Source organism: Venustampulla echinocandica (genome assembly GCF_003357145.1).
Source record: "Venustampulla echinocandica strain BP 5553 chromosome Unknown scaffold_0, whole genome shotgun sequence".
Classification (NCBI taxonomy): Eukaryota; Fungi; Ascomycota; class Leotiomycetes; order Helotiales; family Pleuroascaceae; genus Venustampulla; species Venustampulla echinocandica.
The window spans coordinates 1,155,256-1,167,738 of NW_022474205.1; the positions used below are offsets into that span (position 1 = coordinate 1,155,256).

General features: G+C 49.4%; 4 protein-coding genes across 4 annotated transcripts; all 4 read right to left on the reverse strand.

Annotated features, from left to right (window-relative positions):
• Positions 1–180: 180 nt before the first annotated feature.
• On the reverse strand, positions 181–5,240 carry BP5553_00364 (TPR-like protein; the record flags this gene model as incomplete). Its single annotated transcript, XM_032008987.1, has 4 exons — positions 181–816; positions 874–1,480; positions 1,543–3,555; positions 3,604–5,240. The coding sequence occupies 4 exons, from the start codon at positions 5,238–5,240 to the stop codon at positions 181–183; spliced, it is 4,893 nt and encodes a 1,630-aa protein (XP_031873041.1).
• Positions 5,241–6,256: 1,016 nt separating this feature from the next.
• On the reverse strand, positions 6,257–7,014 carry BP5553_00365 (Uncharacterized protein; the record flags this gene model as incomplete). Its single annotated transcript, XM_032008988.1, has 5 exons — positions 6,257–6,270; positions 6,323–6,647; positions 6,706–6,826; positions 6,924–6,957; positions 7,011–7,014. The coding sequence occupies 5 exons, from the start codon at positions 7,012–7,014 to the stop codon at positions 6,257–6,259; spliced, it is 498 nt and encodes a 165-aa protein (XP_031873042.1).
• A 560-nt stretch (positions 7,015–7,574) lies between these two features.
• Positions 7,575–10,248, reverse strand: BP5553_00366 (putative transport protein sec23 protein; the record flags this gene model as incomplete). Its single annotated transcript, XM_032008989.1, has 8 exons — positions 7,575–7,599; positions 7,653–7,852; positions 7,899–8,996; positions 9,042–9,524; positions 9,578–9,872; positions 9,924–10,054; positions 10,105–10,170; positions 10,222–10,248. The coding sequence occupies 8 exons, from the start codon at positions 10,246–10,248 to the stop codon at positions 7,575–7,577; spliced, it is 2,325 nt and encodes a 774-aa protein (XP_031873043.1).
• A 1,344-nt stretch (positions 10,249–11,592) lies between these two features.
• BP5553_00367 (PH protein) lies at positions 11,593–12,249 on the reverse strand (the record flags this gene model as incomplete). The annotated part of the gene is made up of 1 exon (XM_032008990.1): positions 11,593–12,249. One exon carries the CDS (start codon positions 12,247–12,249, stop codon positions 11,593–11,595), a length of 657 nt encoding a protein of 218 aa, XP_031873044.1.
• Between the last annotated feature and the right edge of the window lie 234 nt (positions 12,250–12,483).

The following is a 12,483-nucleotide window of genomic DNA, read 5'->3' on the forward strand; positions in this document are numbered from 1 at the left end:
CTAGCACCACGTTAATCAACAAGGCAAGATCTCATCCAGTCCATACTCCATTAAAAAATGATGCCCATCTTGAGTGGTCTTATCTTGCCCCCGAAATATATCCCCAAATAACTCCGTCGCTGCGACTCATACGAGCGACAACGCCACGTCTAATGCCCCCCTGAAAATAATCCAAATCTATTATAGATAGATATCACCTCCCTCGTTAGATACCCATCGTCGCCAAGCTTCATCATACGCCGATTCTAAATCTGACACCCATCGTCTTGTATCGAAAAGGGCACATGTCCATCGACTGTCAAATAATAGCTTTCGAAGCTCTCCAAGTCTACCAACGCCTTCCCCGTAGCCAGACGGATGCATCCGGTAAGAAAAGCTACCGGCGAGCTTTATTGCAAATTCCTCGTATTGATCGTCATCTTCCGCGATGAGTTCCCTGGCGGCGATACGGCCTTCTTCGCCCCGTGGTAGAGCACCCTTGAGGATTGACGCTGCCATACGAGAACACATCTTATATTTGTATCGGGGAAACGTGAGCAGCGGCGTACTCGACCACAAAACATCAGCGGCAGTGGTATGAGCATTGCACTCCGGAGTATCTAAGAAAAGGTCGCAAACTCGTGCCCTTGATATGTGTTGATGCTTTGGTGCCACGTCAGTGAACCAAATGCGTGATGCGACACTTTCTCCAGCCCACTCCCTTGCTGTTCGCTTCAAATTGCTTTCCCCCAAGTCAGGAAAACGGAGAAGCCAGAGGATTGCTTTGGGGGCTTTATCCAATATTCTTAACCATGTACGGAAAGTAGTAGGTTCGATCTACCTCTTGTTAGCCTTTTCTATAAGCCGCAAAAAAAAAAGGGGGAGGTAGCAAACCTTATATAGCTGATTGAAATTTCCAAGAATGATAGCATCATCAGACAGACTCGGGAATAACTCCTTCCGCATCTGCCATCGCTTCGATTGTTCCTCTTCCCATGATAGACGGTTTCCCCGGGGTTCTGATTGAGCATGGTCGCAGCAGAAGAATGTATCCCGGCAAAAGATAATGTTTTCGGAATAAACCCAATCCTCATCCTCGTGTGACTGCTCATCTGCCACATGGTCTTCTAGATCAAGATTCCGCCGCCAGGGTCGCAGTGTATCAGGCGGGATCGCAGTCTCATCTGCTAATATGTAGTCGCACCACTCAGCCCCAAGCGTTCCAGCGAAGCCCATAAATGACATTTGAATTGGAGCTGGACGAGCTGCAAAGATGTCATTCCGAGCACCTCTGGTATAGCCATTGAGATTAATTAGGATGTGGATTCCATCTTGGACAATTTGTTGTACCAAACGATCAGCCCCCCAAGAGCTGGCATCGCGGAATACCGGTGCCTCGCGCTCGATTTGCTTTCTGTGGACGGAGTTGTCACTGGCCGTGGTGGCATAACAGAATGCCTTTGCACGAGATGGGTTGTGGAGACCGAAGACGGACTGCATTCTATAACTTGATATTAGTCTTGATCAATGACTTGCTTTGACTTTCGTCTGACAAATACTTACAAGTGTGCTAAGGGGTGATTATTAAAATCTGAAGAGACATATCCAATATTAAGGTGGGGTGCAGGAGGTGCCGGGGGCGAGAAGACGGACGCAGGCAGCCAGGGATATCGAAGAGCTGAGCAGGATATTCTGAGCGCATTACGCTGAGAGATCATACGGATATCTTTGGCCGATAAAGGGCACGTAAACGTGTGAAAAGGGAGAACAGTCGGAGCCGTTGGAACTGACATACTACCCGGGAGCTGTGGCCTAGGGTAGCAGGAAGCGGGAAGTGGCCTCTTGTTGATATATTTGTCGCGATACCATCGGTACATGGCTCGTTTCGTTGCTCGTTCAATAAGTCGTATGATGCGTGATCCTTCCCAACGATGTCCTACCCAACTTGAAAGAGCTGCCTGCATCCTTGCATTTTTCTCTGGAGGCCAACGACCACCAGTGTCTGCCGCCTCCAATTGCTTGAGAAATTCATGAAGGGTTCGCTCTTGCAGAGTTCCCCGGCCCCAGGCCGAACCATCTTTGAGCTGCTTTGCGACTATGTCCACAACACGCTTCACCCAACCTCCACCAGTGCCGTTCCGGGCCTCTGTGATCATTCCTGCCTCGTCGACATGCCACCGATCGTGCTTGCCGCCATCGAGGATAACCCCTCCTCGTCCAGCCCAATCGCAAACGGAATTTAGAGCATTTGCAAGGCCGCAGACAGCTTCGGCGAAGTCGGGACTCGATGCCACAGCACGCCTATAGTATTCGATAGCGTCACTTGTCCGACCTTGGTCTTTAACAGCATTTGCCAGGTTTGCCAAAGCAATATCGAATGAGCTATCGCATGCAACTGCCTTTTCATACATGGTAATCGCAGCGGTGAGTTGGCCAATATCTTTAAGGAGGCTTCCCACATTAGTGTAAATATGCGCATGTCTGGGGTCCAAATTGAGTCCATAGTTGTAATAAGCAAGGGCCAAAGCAGTACCACTTCCCGGATCCACTCCTGGTATAGCCGGGAGGAGTGACGCATCTCTCTGTGGAATTGGTCGTTGCCGGGGCGGTTGCTGAACACTTGCTAATAGAATGCCTACATTGTTGGCAGTCGATGGACTGGGTTGTAACGACAGTGAGAGGTAATATAGTGCCAATATATCACCAACTCCAGATGGCATTCTAGCTATCCTTTGGGGGGAGCTGCTGTTTGACATAGCATCTTGGAATATCTTTGCAAGAGATAGGAGGGAGTTGCTTGTGGTTGAGATGGCGGCTTTCCTGGCAAGACCTTCTGGCACATATCGAAGGCCAGGTAGCTCGCCGTTCTTAGCAAATACGAGCCTGGCAGTCTGCAATGCCTTGTCAGGGGGCAAGAGTAGCAGGGACGGTGCCTCTGGTAATGACAGCGACCTCAGTTCTCCAGGTATTCCGGCAAGCCCGTCCACAGCGAGGACATTGATGATCCTCTTAATGAGACCTTTGATTCCGTCCAAGCCCCTGCCGGCGCTGACAAGGACCGCATCCTCAAAAGCTTTCGACGCGCTATTGATATCGCCAATTGCGTACAACATGTTACCCTTGGCATGCACCAGAGCAAGGATTCGGCCATTCTCTGAGCCGGGTACTGCAAAACCACTAGATCCAAATCCTGGTTCCATGGCCATGGAGGCATCCTCACCATCTCGCGCCACCGGTGAGCGAAACGTATCACCATCCCGATCATAGTCAAGAGCAATAATTTCCGAAGACGTTCCGACGGATCCACACGACTCACGATCCGCATTGCTTGAAGTTTCGCTGAAATAGTCTTGAGATTCTTCCGGTCTAGGTAGTCTGAGTGAACGTTCTACAAAGTCGATAATGTTCACAGCCTCGCTTCCACGGTGATCTCCACAAAGGAGTCCGATGAGGTGCTCAACTGCTTCAAAATAACTCGGCCTTAGTTTGACTGATTGTAGCCAGTGCTGCTCGGCCTCTTCGCGCCTATTCAAACACAACAAAGTAGCTGCAAGGTTTGAGATCGCCTCTACATGTCTGATAATATTGATTAGCATTTCTCTACTAGCGAGGGGACTGACTTACTTAGGATCTAAAGCGATAATCTTAGAATACCATTCAAGAGCACTGTTGTATTGTTCCAGGCCGTATGCTAAACAACCACCAAGTAACATTCCATCGATCCAATACCAACCACTTTGTTCACACAGATTCGTAAGAAGCTCGAGTGCCTCTTTTGCTTTGTCTAGAGGAGAGCTTGTAGAGTGATTTGATGCCTGGAATGGTGATACATATTGCCACACTTCATGATCAGCTAGGGACCGTCCTGGTTCGCTCAAGCTACCGTCTTGCGAACTACTATGGTCTCGGCTGCGGAAGCGCCGGTGCGACGAGTTCAAGGGAGTAGGGCCGGGCCGCTGAGGCCTACCAGTATCCACATTTAGACCTGCCCACTGCGAAACCCCTAGATAGGCGGTTGGTTGTCGGGGTGGCTTTGGATATATGCTGGCCTTCGAATAGTGGTTCAATCCCTGAGCTTGGTTATTGAGTCGACTTTCCCTCCTCGCTTGATGGAGAAAGGCGAGCAGATCAACATATATGCTGTGAGCCCAGGAAAGGCTCTTCTCCCTAAATCGATGGTTATTGGCTTTGTTAGCCGATTCAGCAGTGGGAGTTCTGGTGCCCTCGAGAGTTGACTGATATAGGGCTGTATCTAGAGGATGTAGTTGCGTCTGGGTGTCAAAATGTTGCATTGGTAGATGTATACTTCGGTCCGGGAATGTGAACGACGGATTTCCAACGTGAGCAACAGGATGGGTTTCAATACTGATAGATGGTTGCCGGCCTGAGTGTGGTAACTCCCGAGTGGAGTTTGAATGAGGCTGGAGACTTCGAGCTAAGTAGGTTCCTTGATTTAAATAATGGCGCCCATGTTCCCGAAATGCCGCAGGTCGATATGGTACAAACATCCCATCCGGCCAGTACGGACCATATAATCCACTGCCATTAGATATGGTCGGACCTGGTGGCGGTTGATAAGTTGGCTGTAGAACAGTTGGGATCTGTGTGGCATGGTTAGGATAGTACGGGGCGGCCTGGTGTTGTGTCCCTATGTGCGGCCAGACGTAGTGAGTTGGATCTGGTATTGGAGGAGCATATGTCCACTTCTCGCCCTCGCTGACCGGGTGTTGGTCTCCATTGACAATATTGTTTACTGCATACTGAGCTCCCTGCTGGTAACTCCAACCTGAAGCTCCAGGCCTCTGTTGGGGGTATTGCTCACTCGTAGCAGGTGATGGATATGCATGGCTACGCCCAGTTGACCCCGCCGATACGGGAATCACAACGTGTTTAAGAGCAGGTGCCTTGCTCGACCATTGCACAGGTGTACCATCATATCCAGCCGCCAATGTCCCATTCGGTGTCTTCCTGCGAAGCATATGCTCCGAGGGGTCATCGTACTGTGACCTGAAACCTTGCTCCGAAGACGTCCCTCGAGCAAGGCCGGTTCGTGGAGGGACATAGCTATCGAGGGGATATGCCCGAGGATGTGGTACAGATGTAGATGGAGAAGCAAAGTCTCGCAAATTTCGGAAAGGTAGTGGCCCTGATTGATCTAATCTTCTAGGGCTCCGATGGGCGTCGAAAGGAGGGACCGCGAAGCCCGGGTTGCCAAATTGCTGCGATGGGGGTCGAGGGCGGTGGGATATCTGAGGAATCATCGTCGTTCGCTCCCGGCAGCAAGATTAAGAATGCCAGATGGATATAAATGCTGCGATACAGCGCGACCGTCCAAAAGTCTGTTCAGTTCATCAGTACCAGGGAGTGCCAATACCTGCACGAAGGAGGGGAGAGGTTGATCTGTGGACCATCTCTGCCGTGGTGCGCTACAGCCCACGGTGGGCGTATTGGACCCTTCCCGGTTCTTCTGAGGACACAACAGGTCTAGGATAAAGCTTGCTAATGTAGGACTGGATATTGGTAGTCGATGGTCGTGGTGCTGAAGCTTTAGAGGTTGGAGCGATGTGTTGTGTTTATGGGCATTTCGGAGGCTTAGGCGCGGTTGGCGCTTGTCAGCATCAGCACCAGCATCAGCAAACCCTTGAACATGACAGACATAACGATAGGCAACGAGGCTTTCACTCAATTTCCCTTTGTATACGATATATGTTAGGTATTCTTGGCTTCTTTCATTGTCTGGCTAGGGCACTATGGATTTTCTACCAATGCTTAAACTCTATACTCCATCTGACGGCGAGTCGAGCTGCACCAGGCAACTCGGTGTCCCTCGTGTACCTACGACTGTGCCGCATCCAACGCAGATCCTCGATCCTTTGGTCTGGTGTTAGTCACAGCATTTTACCTTTAGTGCACAACTACAAAATGAAGCATCGTGTTAGTAATGTTGACCTGAAGTATATGGACCGCCAAACCCATGCCCTCCCCAAGGGAGGAAAGGATAACGCGGTGAGTAAACGGACAATGGCTGATCTTCTTGCTCCAAAAATAGGCCTATACCACAGATTGAACCGATCCTCAAGGGAAGGGGGGTAAGGGCCAGAGTGTTTGGCAAGTGTTCCCCCAGAGCTCTCATATGGAACAGACAGATAATGTCAATGCATGAACGTCACAGCACAGGTAAATCAACGGTTGGTGGACGATACAATGCCATTGCTTGCACAGCCTACTGTGAAGTCTTGCGCCTATGGTACCTTGCAAATAAACCCATTTTCATTGTTCACTCATCCGGAACTATCGCACAGTCAGTATATGTTTCGCAAATAATTTTTTGTGGCAAGCCTACTCTCAATCTCCCCGCTATCAATCTCATCGCTGATATCCTTGGGACTCCGTCCATCCACCTGGCATCCAACACTGAAAGCGGTTCCAAGAATCTCCTTGACAGTTCCCTTGAGGTCCTTCGCTAGCGACTTGAATCTCATTGTCCGGGCGATCTCGATGATCTCATCTAAGGGGATCGACTTGCTGTGTTTGATGTTCTTCTCCTTCTTTCGGTCGCGGGGAGGCTCCTTAAGGGCTTTGATGACGAGCGAGGAAGCGGAGGGAACGACGGAAACGGCGGCTTGTCGGTTTTGGATGGTGAGCCTCACTGTGACACGGAGACCTTTCTGCAAATCGTCGTCAGAGCTATATCGGATATGTTTTGCTTTCAGAATGCGAGCGTACCCAGTCACCAGTTGCCTTCGCAATATCTTCTCCGACCTTCTTGGGGGATAGACCGAGAGGACCAATCTTGGGAGCCAGCGCCGATGAAGCGCCAACTTCGCCTCCAGTGGCTCTCAGGTGGCTGTGGTAATTTTCATTAGCATTTCCTCCATGCGCAGCACGATCTCCATCTCCTCGAAGCTTGGAGGATGGAACAGTGGAACGGCAGGGAAACTCACATCACCTTGATCTCAGTGGGATCGTTTTTGGGGGCTATAACAGAAACAATTAGTCCATATACCTAGGATGCAATCATTCGACCTTACCCATGATGATGGTTGATGGCGCGGCTGTCTCACGATGTTCAGACGGTGGGGGAGATTTTGATTTTCAAAAATGATTATGATTCCGTGGGCACTGAAATTCGGTTAAATTTCGCGCTAAGAATCGATTACCGCTACACAAAGGCTAAGACCCGACCGCAAGGCTGAGGCGCTGAGGCTGAGACCGCACCACACGAACGAACACAATAATAATGCGACAACACGAATAGGCCTAATAAGTCATAGGGGGATCTGTGTCAGGATAGTAGATCTAGTCAGCATATTTTCAGTTAATACTACGGTTTCGCTACTGCACTTGAGACCCGGAGCTTCTATGCAAGATACGTTCTTTATGAATATGATGAATAGCATTTCGCTGGCTACTTGGGATATAAAACACAAAAGCCAGATACGTCTTACAAGCCTGGAGGAGTAATATTCCGATACATTATCTTCCACCATGTCTATCTTCGCCCAAATGATTTTTTCCTGCCACCCAGCTGGCAAAGGAAGTGGGATGGCTGTCTAGTAATTGGCCGCCTCCGTTACCTCGTTCTCCATGCCCGCTCAGTTGGTACCGCTAACCGCAAGCCTATTATAAATGTCAGTTGGTGCCACAGCAGGGGTAGGTAGGTTAAAACTAACTTCATCAAATGGTCCATGAAGGTCTGGAGAGAAACATCGTCCGTGAAAATGGTCTGCGCAGTCTGTGCACCAACACCACCATAAGCGCCGGTGGTGTGAGTCGTGGAGGGGTTAAGCTTAGATAGCAAGAAGCGTGCTTGTGAGCCACCCGCGTCACAGACAATGAACCGGGGTAGTGGGAACCGGTCAGTAATAAGGTCCTAGATACTGTCAGTAGGTGGATAAACGAGGGATCAGTGTATTTACCCTAGCATCCTCCTTCGGTTGCTCGAGGAGTGAGGCGAAGTTCTCGTAACCCTCTTGCTCTTGGTAACCTGCCTTTCTCCAGTCGGCGACAGTCTCTCCGTGGAAGATCAAAATGTGGAAGAAAGTATCCAGCAAGAGGATGTGTGTAGGCTGAATCGAAGTAGAATCAAGGAGGACTGGTTGGCCGCCATCCTGATCGAATGTGTACGAGTCCAAGGTTGGCTGAATCATGATGAGAGAGTTGCTGACATCTTCATGATTAAGGACATGTCTATAGAAGGCAGTCTCATCTGGGGAGTTGTTGAACACTTGGAGGAACTGGCTTCGTCTCAGGTGGAACATGAACTGTGGATAGAGAGTGAAGTTCTTTTCCAACCGGAATGATGATGGATCATCCTTCCGATAGTCGGCAAATCGTGAGCAGAGTCGAATTAGCATTCGGTCCACCCATCGTAGAACATCGGGTCCATCGTCAACGTCGGCTTTAAATACGGCAATTCTTGACATAAGAACCGCAGCAGTCTCTTGATCAAATGATTGTGCAATGGCCGGATCGCCAGCTGGGCCGCTGAGATTCCGGGCGACCGTTGTGACCCGTAGATGAAATTGGCCGGATGAATGTTGATAGTAAGTCAGAAACTGCATCATGCCTTTTTGGGGCGTTTGTTGATGTTGTGCAGGGCCGCCTTGGCTCGCAATCTCGAAATATATACCGTAACTTGACTTGGGATCAATACCGCACATCTTCCAAGAACATGTATTACCGATGCCACACTCAGTCTCGCCCACCGATGTCGATTTCTTGTTCATTGATACTGCGTGCCCAATTAATCCGGTAACCTTCAACTCTTTCGTTGTTAGAACTTCAAGAGAAGCATTGAAGCCCATGAGAAGATTGTCATCCGCATCTTTCTCAAAAACGCGGACGAACGATTGCTTGAACATGGACGAGGTAAAACTATCAGTCAGAATCATATGTCCACCGGTAGAGTTTGACAGCCCTTTCATCTCCAGCAGACCAACTTGGTCCAAACAGCCTGCAAAGATATCGATAATGTGTCCGTTATGAGCGGTTCTCTTAGCCAGGTTGTCGTAGAACTAAATATATTAGTGGAGATAATGATATAGCTTCGAGGTGCTTACCTTTAGAGCCTTCTTGTAGTATTTAATGTTGTCTCGATCGATATCATGATGCGATCTAATCGGTTCTCTCAGTTCTGGCCCGACAACAAGGCCCGGTCCCTCAGTTGCAGGTCCGCCCGCAAACAACATGATGCGTCCGCCAGCATTTTGGAAGGAAGACTCCAAGAGTCCTACAGCTACACTCAGAGCCACCCCAGTACATCTGAGATTCCTCCTATCGCTAGAAACAGGCCATGGGTCCTTTTGTAGTTGCTCCAAAGCTTTCGTGAGCTGAAACTCGCATTGCGACACGGGCAAGAGGAATCGCGCAGCTGGTCCCATAGGCGGAACTGGCCGACCGGGTACTGGTTGTTGCATACCAGGGCGCAGGCCTGGAGATACCAAGCCAAGCATCTCTTGTACCTGTTTCGCGGAATAATCTTTGCTGCCCCTGAATACGTACGACTTGGGACATTCTGTGTAGCCAATCTCGTGAACTTGCGCCTAAGACCATTCGATTAGCCATGAATCTCCTGGGAGTCTTGTAGTCAACATACCATAGTCCCGAACGTCACTAAGCCCACCAAGGCATTTTCAGGTAGCAGGCTCAAGCTCATCACAAGAGATTCCTTGAGTGAAGCCAAGCTGTCCTCTTCCTGGCAAGTATCCACAACATACAAGAATATTGGGGGGCTCGGGGCCGGCCGCGACAGCCTGTACTCGATCGTAGTATTGGCTGTATGAAGTTCGGGAGGGATGGCACTCGGAGTGATGTCCTTGTAGTGAGGAGGGAGGGGGTTTCGAGATAAACAGAACGGGCAAATCCAGAGGCGCGCTCGCACGTCCACTTGACTGTAGCAGTCAGTGTATATTCGAAATTTGATGAATTTGTTAATGGCTTACCAGAAGGGATTCAGGACAGATCGACATGGCTGCTTGCAAACAACTGGTTCGAATTGCAGAACAGGAGTGTCAGGTTTCTCTTTCAGTGGTGTGTAGAGTGCACCAATGGGGACAACCAGTCGTGAAGCTTCCTATAGCAATCTCAGCACTTCGTCCCTCTCCTCTGGGCGCTTCGACTGACCATGCGAGAGCTGGGGAAGACATTCCAGCTAAGACGGAGTCCATCTCGATCTTCAACCTCCGACCACTAGCGATAATTGTCAGACCTGAATCCAAAAGAGCCTCCTAGGTGAAATACCTGTTCCTTCAATGCCTCAATATCCATGGTTCCGAATGCGCTAGATCGGCGAATGTTTGTTAGGCTGGAAACGATATCGCTGGATTTCTGGGGAAGTGATCAAGGTGCTGTTTCGCGGGCTTACGCTTTGGGAAGATTGCCCCTCGGCTTGCGATTTTTGGTCAAGGATAAACACAAAAGTAAAGGATCGTGCAATACGCGGGGATGGTGGATTATATTTGCACGGCAGGAAGCTGCGTGGCTACTTGCTCGACCGGCGGAAATGTTATGTGTTCTGTTGAAGTCAAGCTTCCACATATGCCTTGCGGGTCTGGCCCACGTCTTTACGCCTCAGGCAGCTATAAAACTGCCCGCTAAGCGACCGCGTCGGCCTTAAAAGCTTCCTAGAATTTTCCACCTCTTCTTTTCCTCTCCAAACACCGCCAGTTTTACAAAATTACTTAACGACAGCTTCTTACTTTCCCGTAAAGTTAGCTGTTTTCGCGCTGGCGGAGAGGATTCTACCCGTTGCTGGGCGCCTGTCTTTGAGGAGTCATTTTGACCCCCTTGAAAACACGGGAATCAGCTGAGGTTACATAAAATTTGTGGGATTTCCCATGAGATCCAGCCTCAAGCCTCTTTCTTGTTAATACCTTGACTGAGCACGCTTCTATCGTTCTTAGGCATCAAGCTATTTATCTGGTTCCCAGGGACCGTTCCACCGGAGTGATCTGTGTGAACTAGTCCCTCAGCTGAGAACACTGAGGTACCCCTGGTGCCGTACACTTAATGATGTACGTGCTATCTGAATATTATCATTAGCATTACTTCCCAGGTGATAAAGTAGTTCGTAAAGTGCAATCGGAGGTATGAGGTGCCGTATTTCTGATGGAATCCTGGACGCCCGCGCTATAGCTAAAGTGGTCAAAGTTGTGATTCCTATCATACGGTACTGTAAGGTATCCCTCGTTACGGTGTGACATATATTTTCTTCATTCCACAGTATAGTATCGTGTTTGGCATGTCATAGGCTTAAGGAGTGACTAAGCTCAAGAAAACTCAGTATGATACCAATGAGTACATATGCAGTAGTGTAAAATATATTTGATTTGATACCATGCAGCGAGCTACTTTACAATCCCCTTGCTTCTCCTTATGGACGACGCCGTAGATTCCAACCCCAAGGCCAGCGTGTCATTTAATATGTACCTGGTATACATAAGTATATGGCAAGGGGTTCCGTCGAGGATGATATACGGTATAAAGCCCTTGCCAAGCACGTCTGTAGTTTTGGGCTCTGTTCGGTGGTGAGAATGACCTGCAACTCTGTCATCATGAGCACTAGTAGATGCCCCGAAAGTTTTGATTCCTTTCCCTGGCGTTTTTGGGTTTCTATTGCACTCCCTGCTGCCCAAATAGATCCGTCAAACTCAATCTCCTCCCAACCATAGGGCCTAGATTTGATGGCTCGGTGACTGCATTCCCACTTCCCGTCAGCCTCACCTCCTCCCACTTCTCCTTAATCAGACGACAATTAACCTCCCTGGTATCCTGCTTATCCGCGTGTATAAAAAGCCCAATCGCCTTCATATCTGCATCCTCGAGATTCTGCTGTTGGCCATGGTCGAGTGACCGCACACCCACAATCAAGAACTCCTCCGTGATCTCCACGTTCTCAATCCCATTCATATGAACGATCAAATTCTCCAACCCCTTTCGGTTCAAAACGACTATGCAGTATTGTGGCGCATCGCTGAGTGGTAACGGGGCCAGTTGGCAAACGAATAGCGTGCCCTCGATATCGGTCTTGTTCCATGACGTTGTCGCTGGTAAGTATGTGTAAATCTGGGCTGAGGGCGCGATAGAGAGAATACTCCGGATGGAAGGAACATGGTGACGTAGAACGGAGAGATTAAGTTCGGTGTTTGTTCTTGTGGTGATGGGTCCTTGGTAGTATGCTTCGGATTCGTAGTCGGATGCTTGGATGACTGCTGGCTGAGCTGGCGCGGTGCTGTTCTGGTGTCGTTGGCGGGTTTTTCGCGGCGTCATGATGGCTATATGAGGACAGACAGGACTATCGTGAGGTTGTGCAAACTAGAGATACCGCCGAGGCCACGGGTGATGGTCGTCTTTCCTTCGTAAGGATTCTGGTTTGACTCGTAGAAGTAGAGTAGAGGTATGGCTCTGCAGCCCTCGCCTTCACGCGCAGAATATAATGCAGTAGTGTCCTAGTTAGAGACGTAAAATCACAATAGAAGATCGATGGTAGTTTATTTGTGTTCG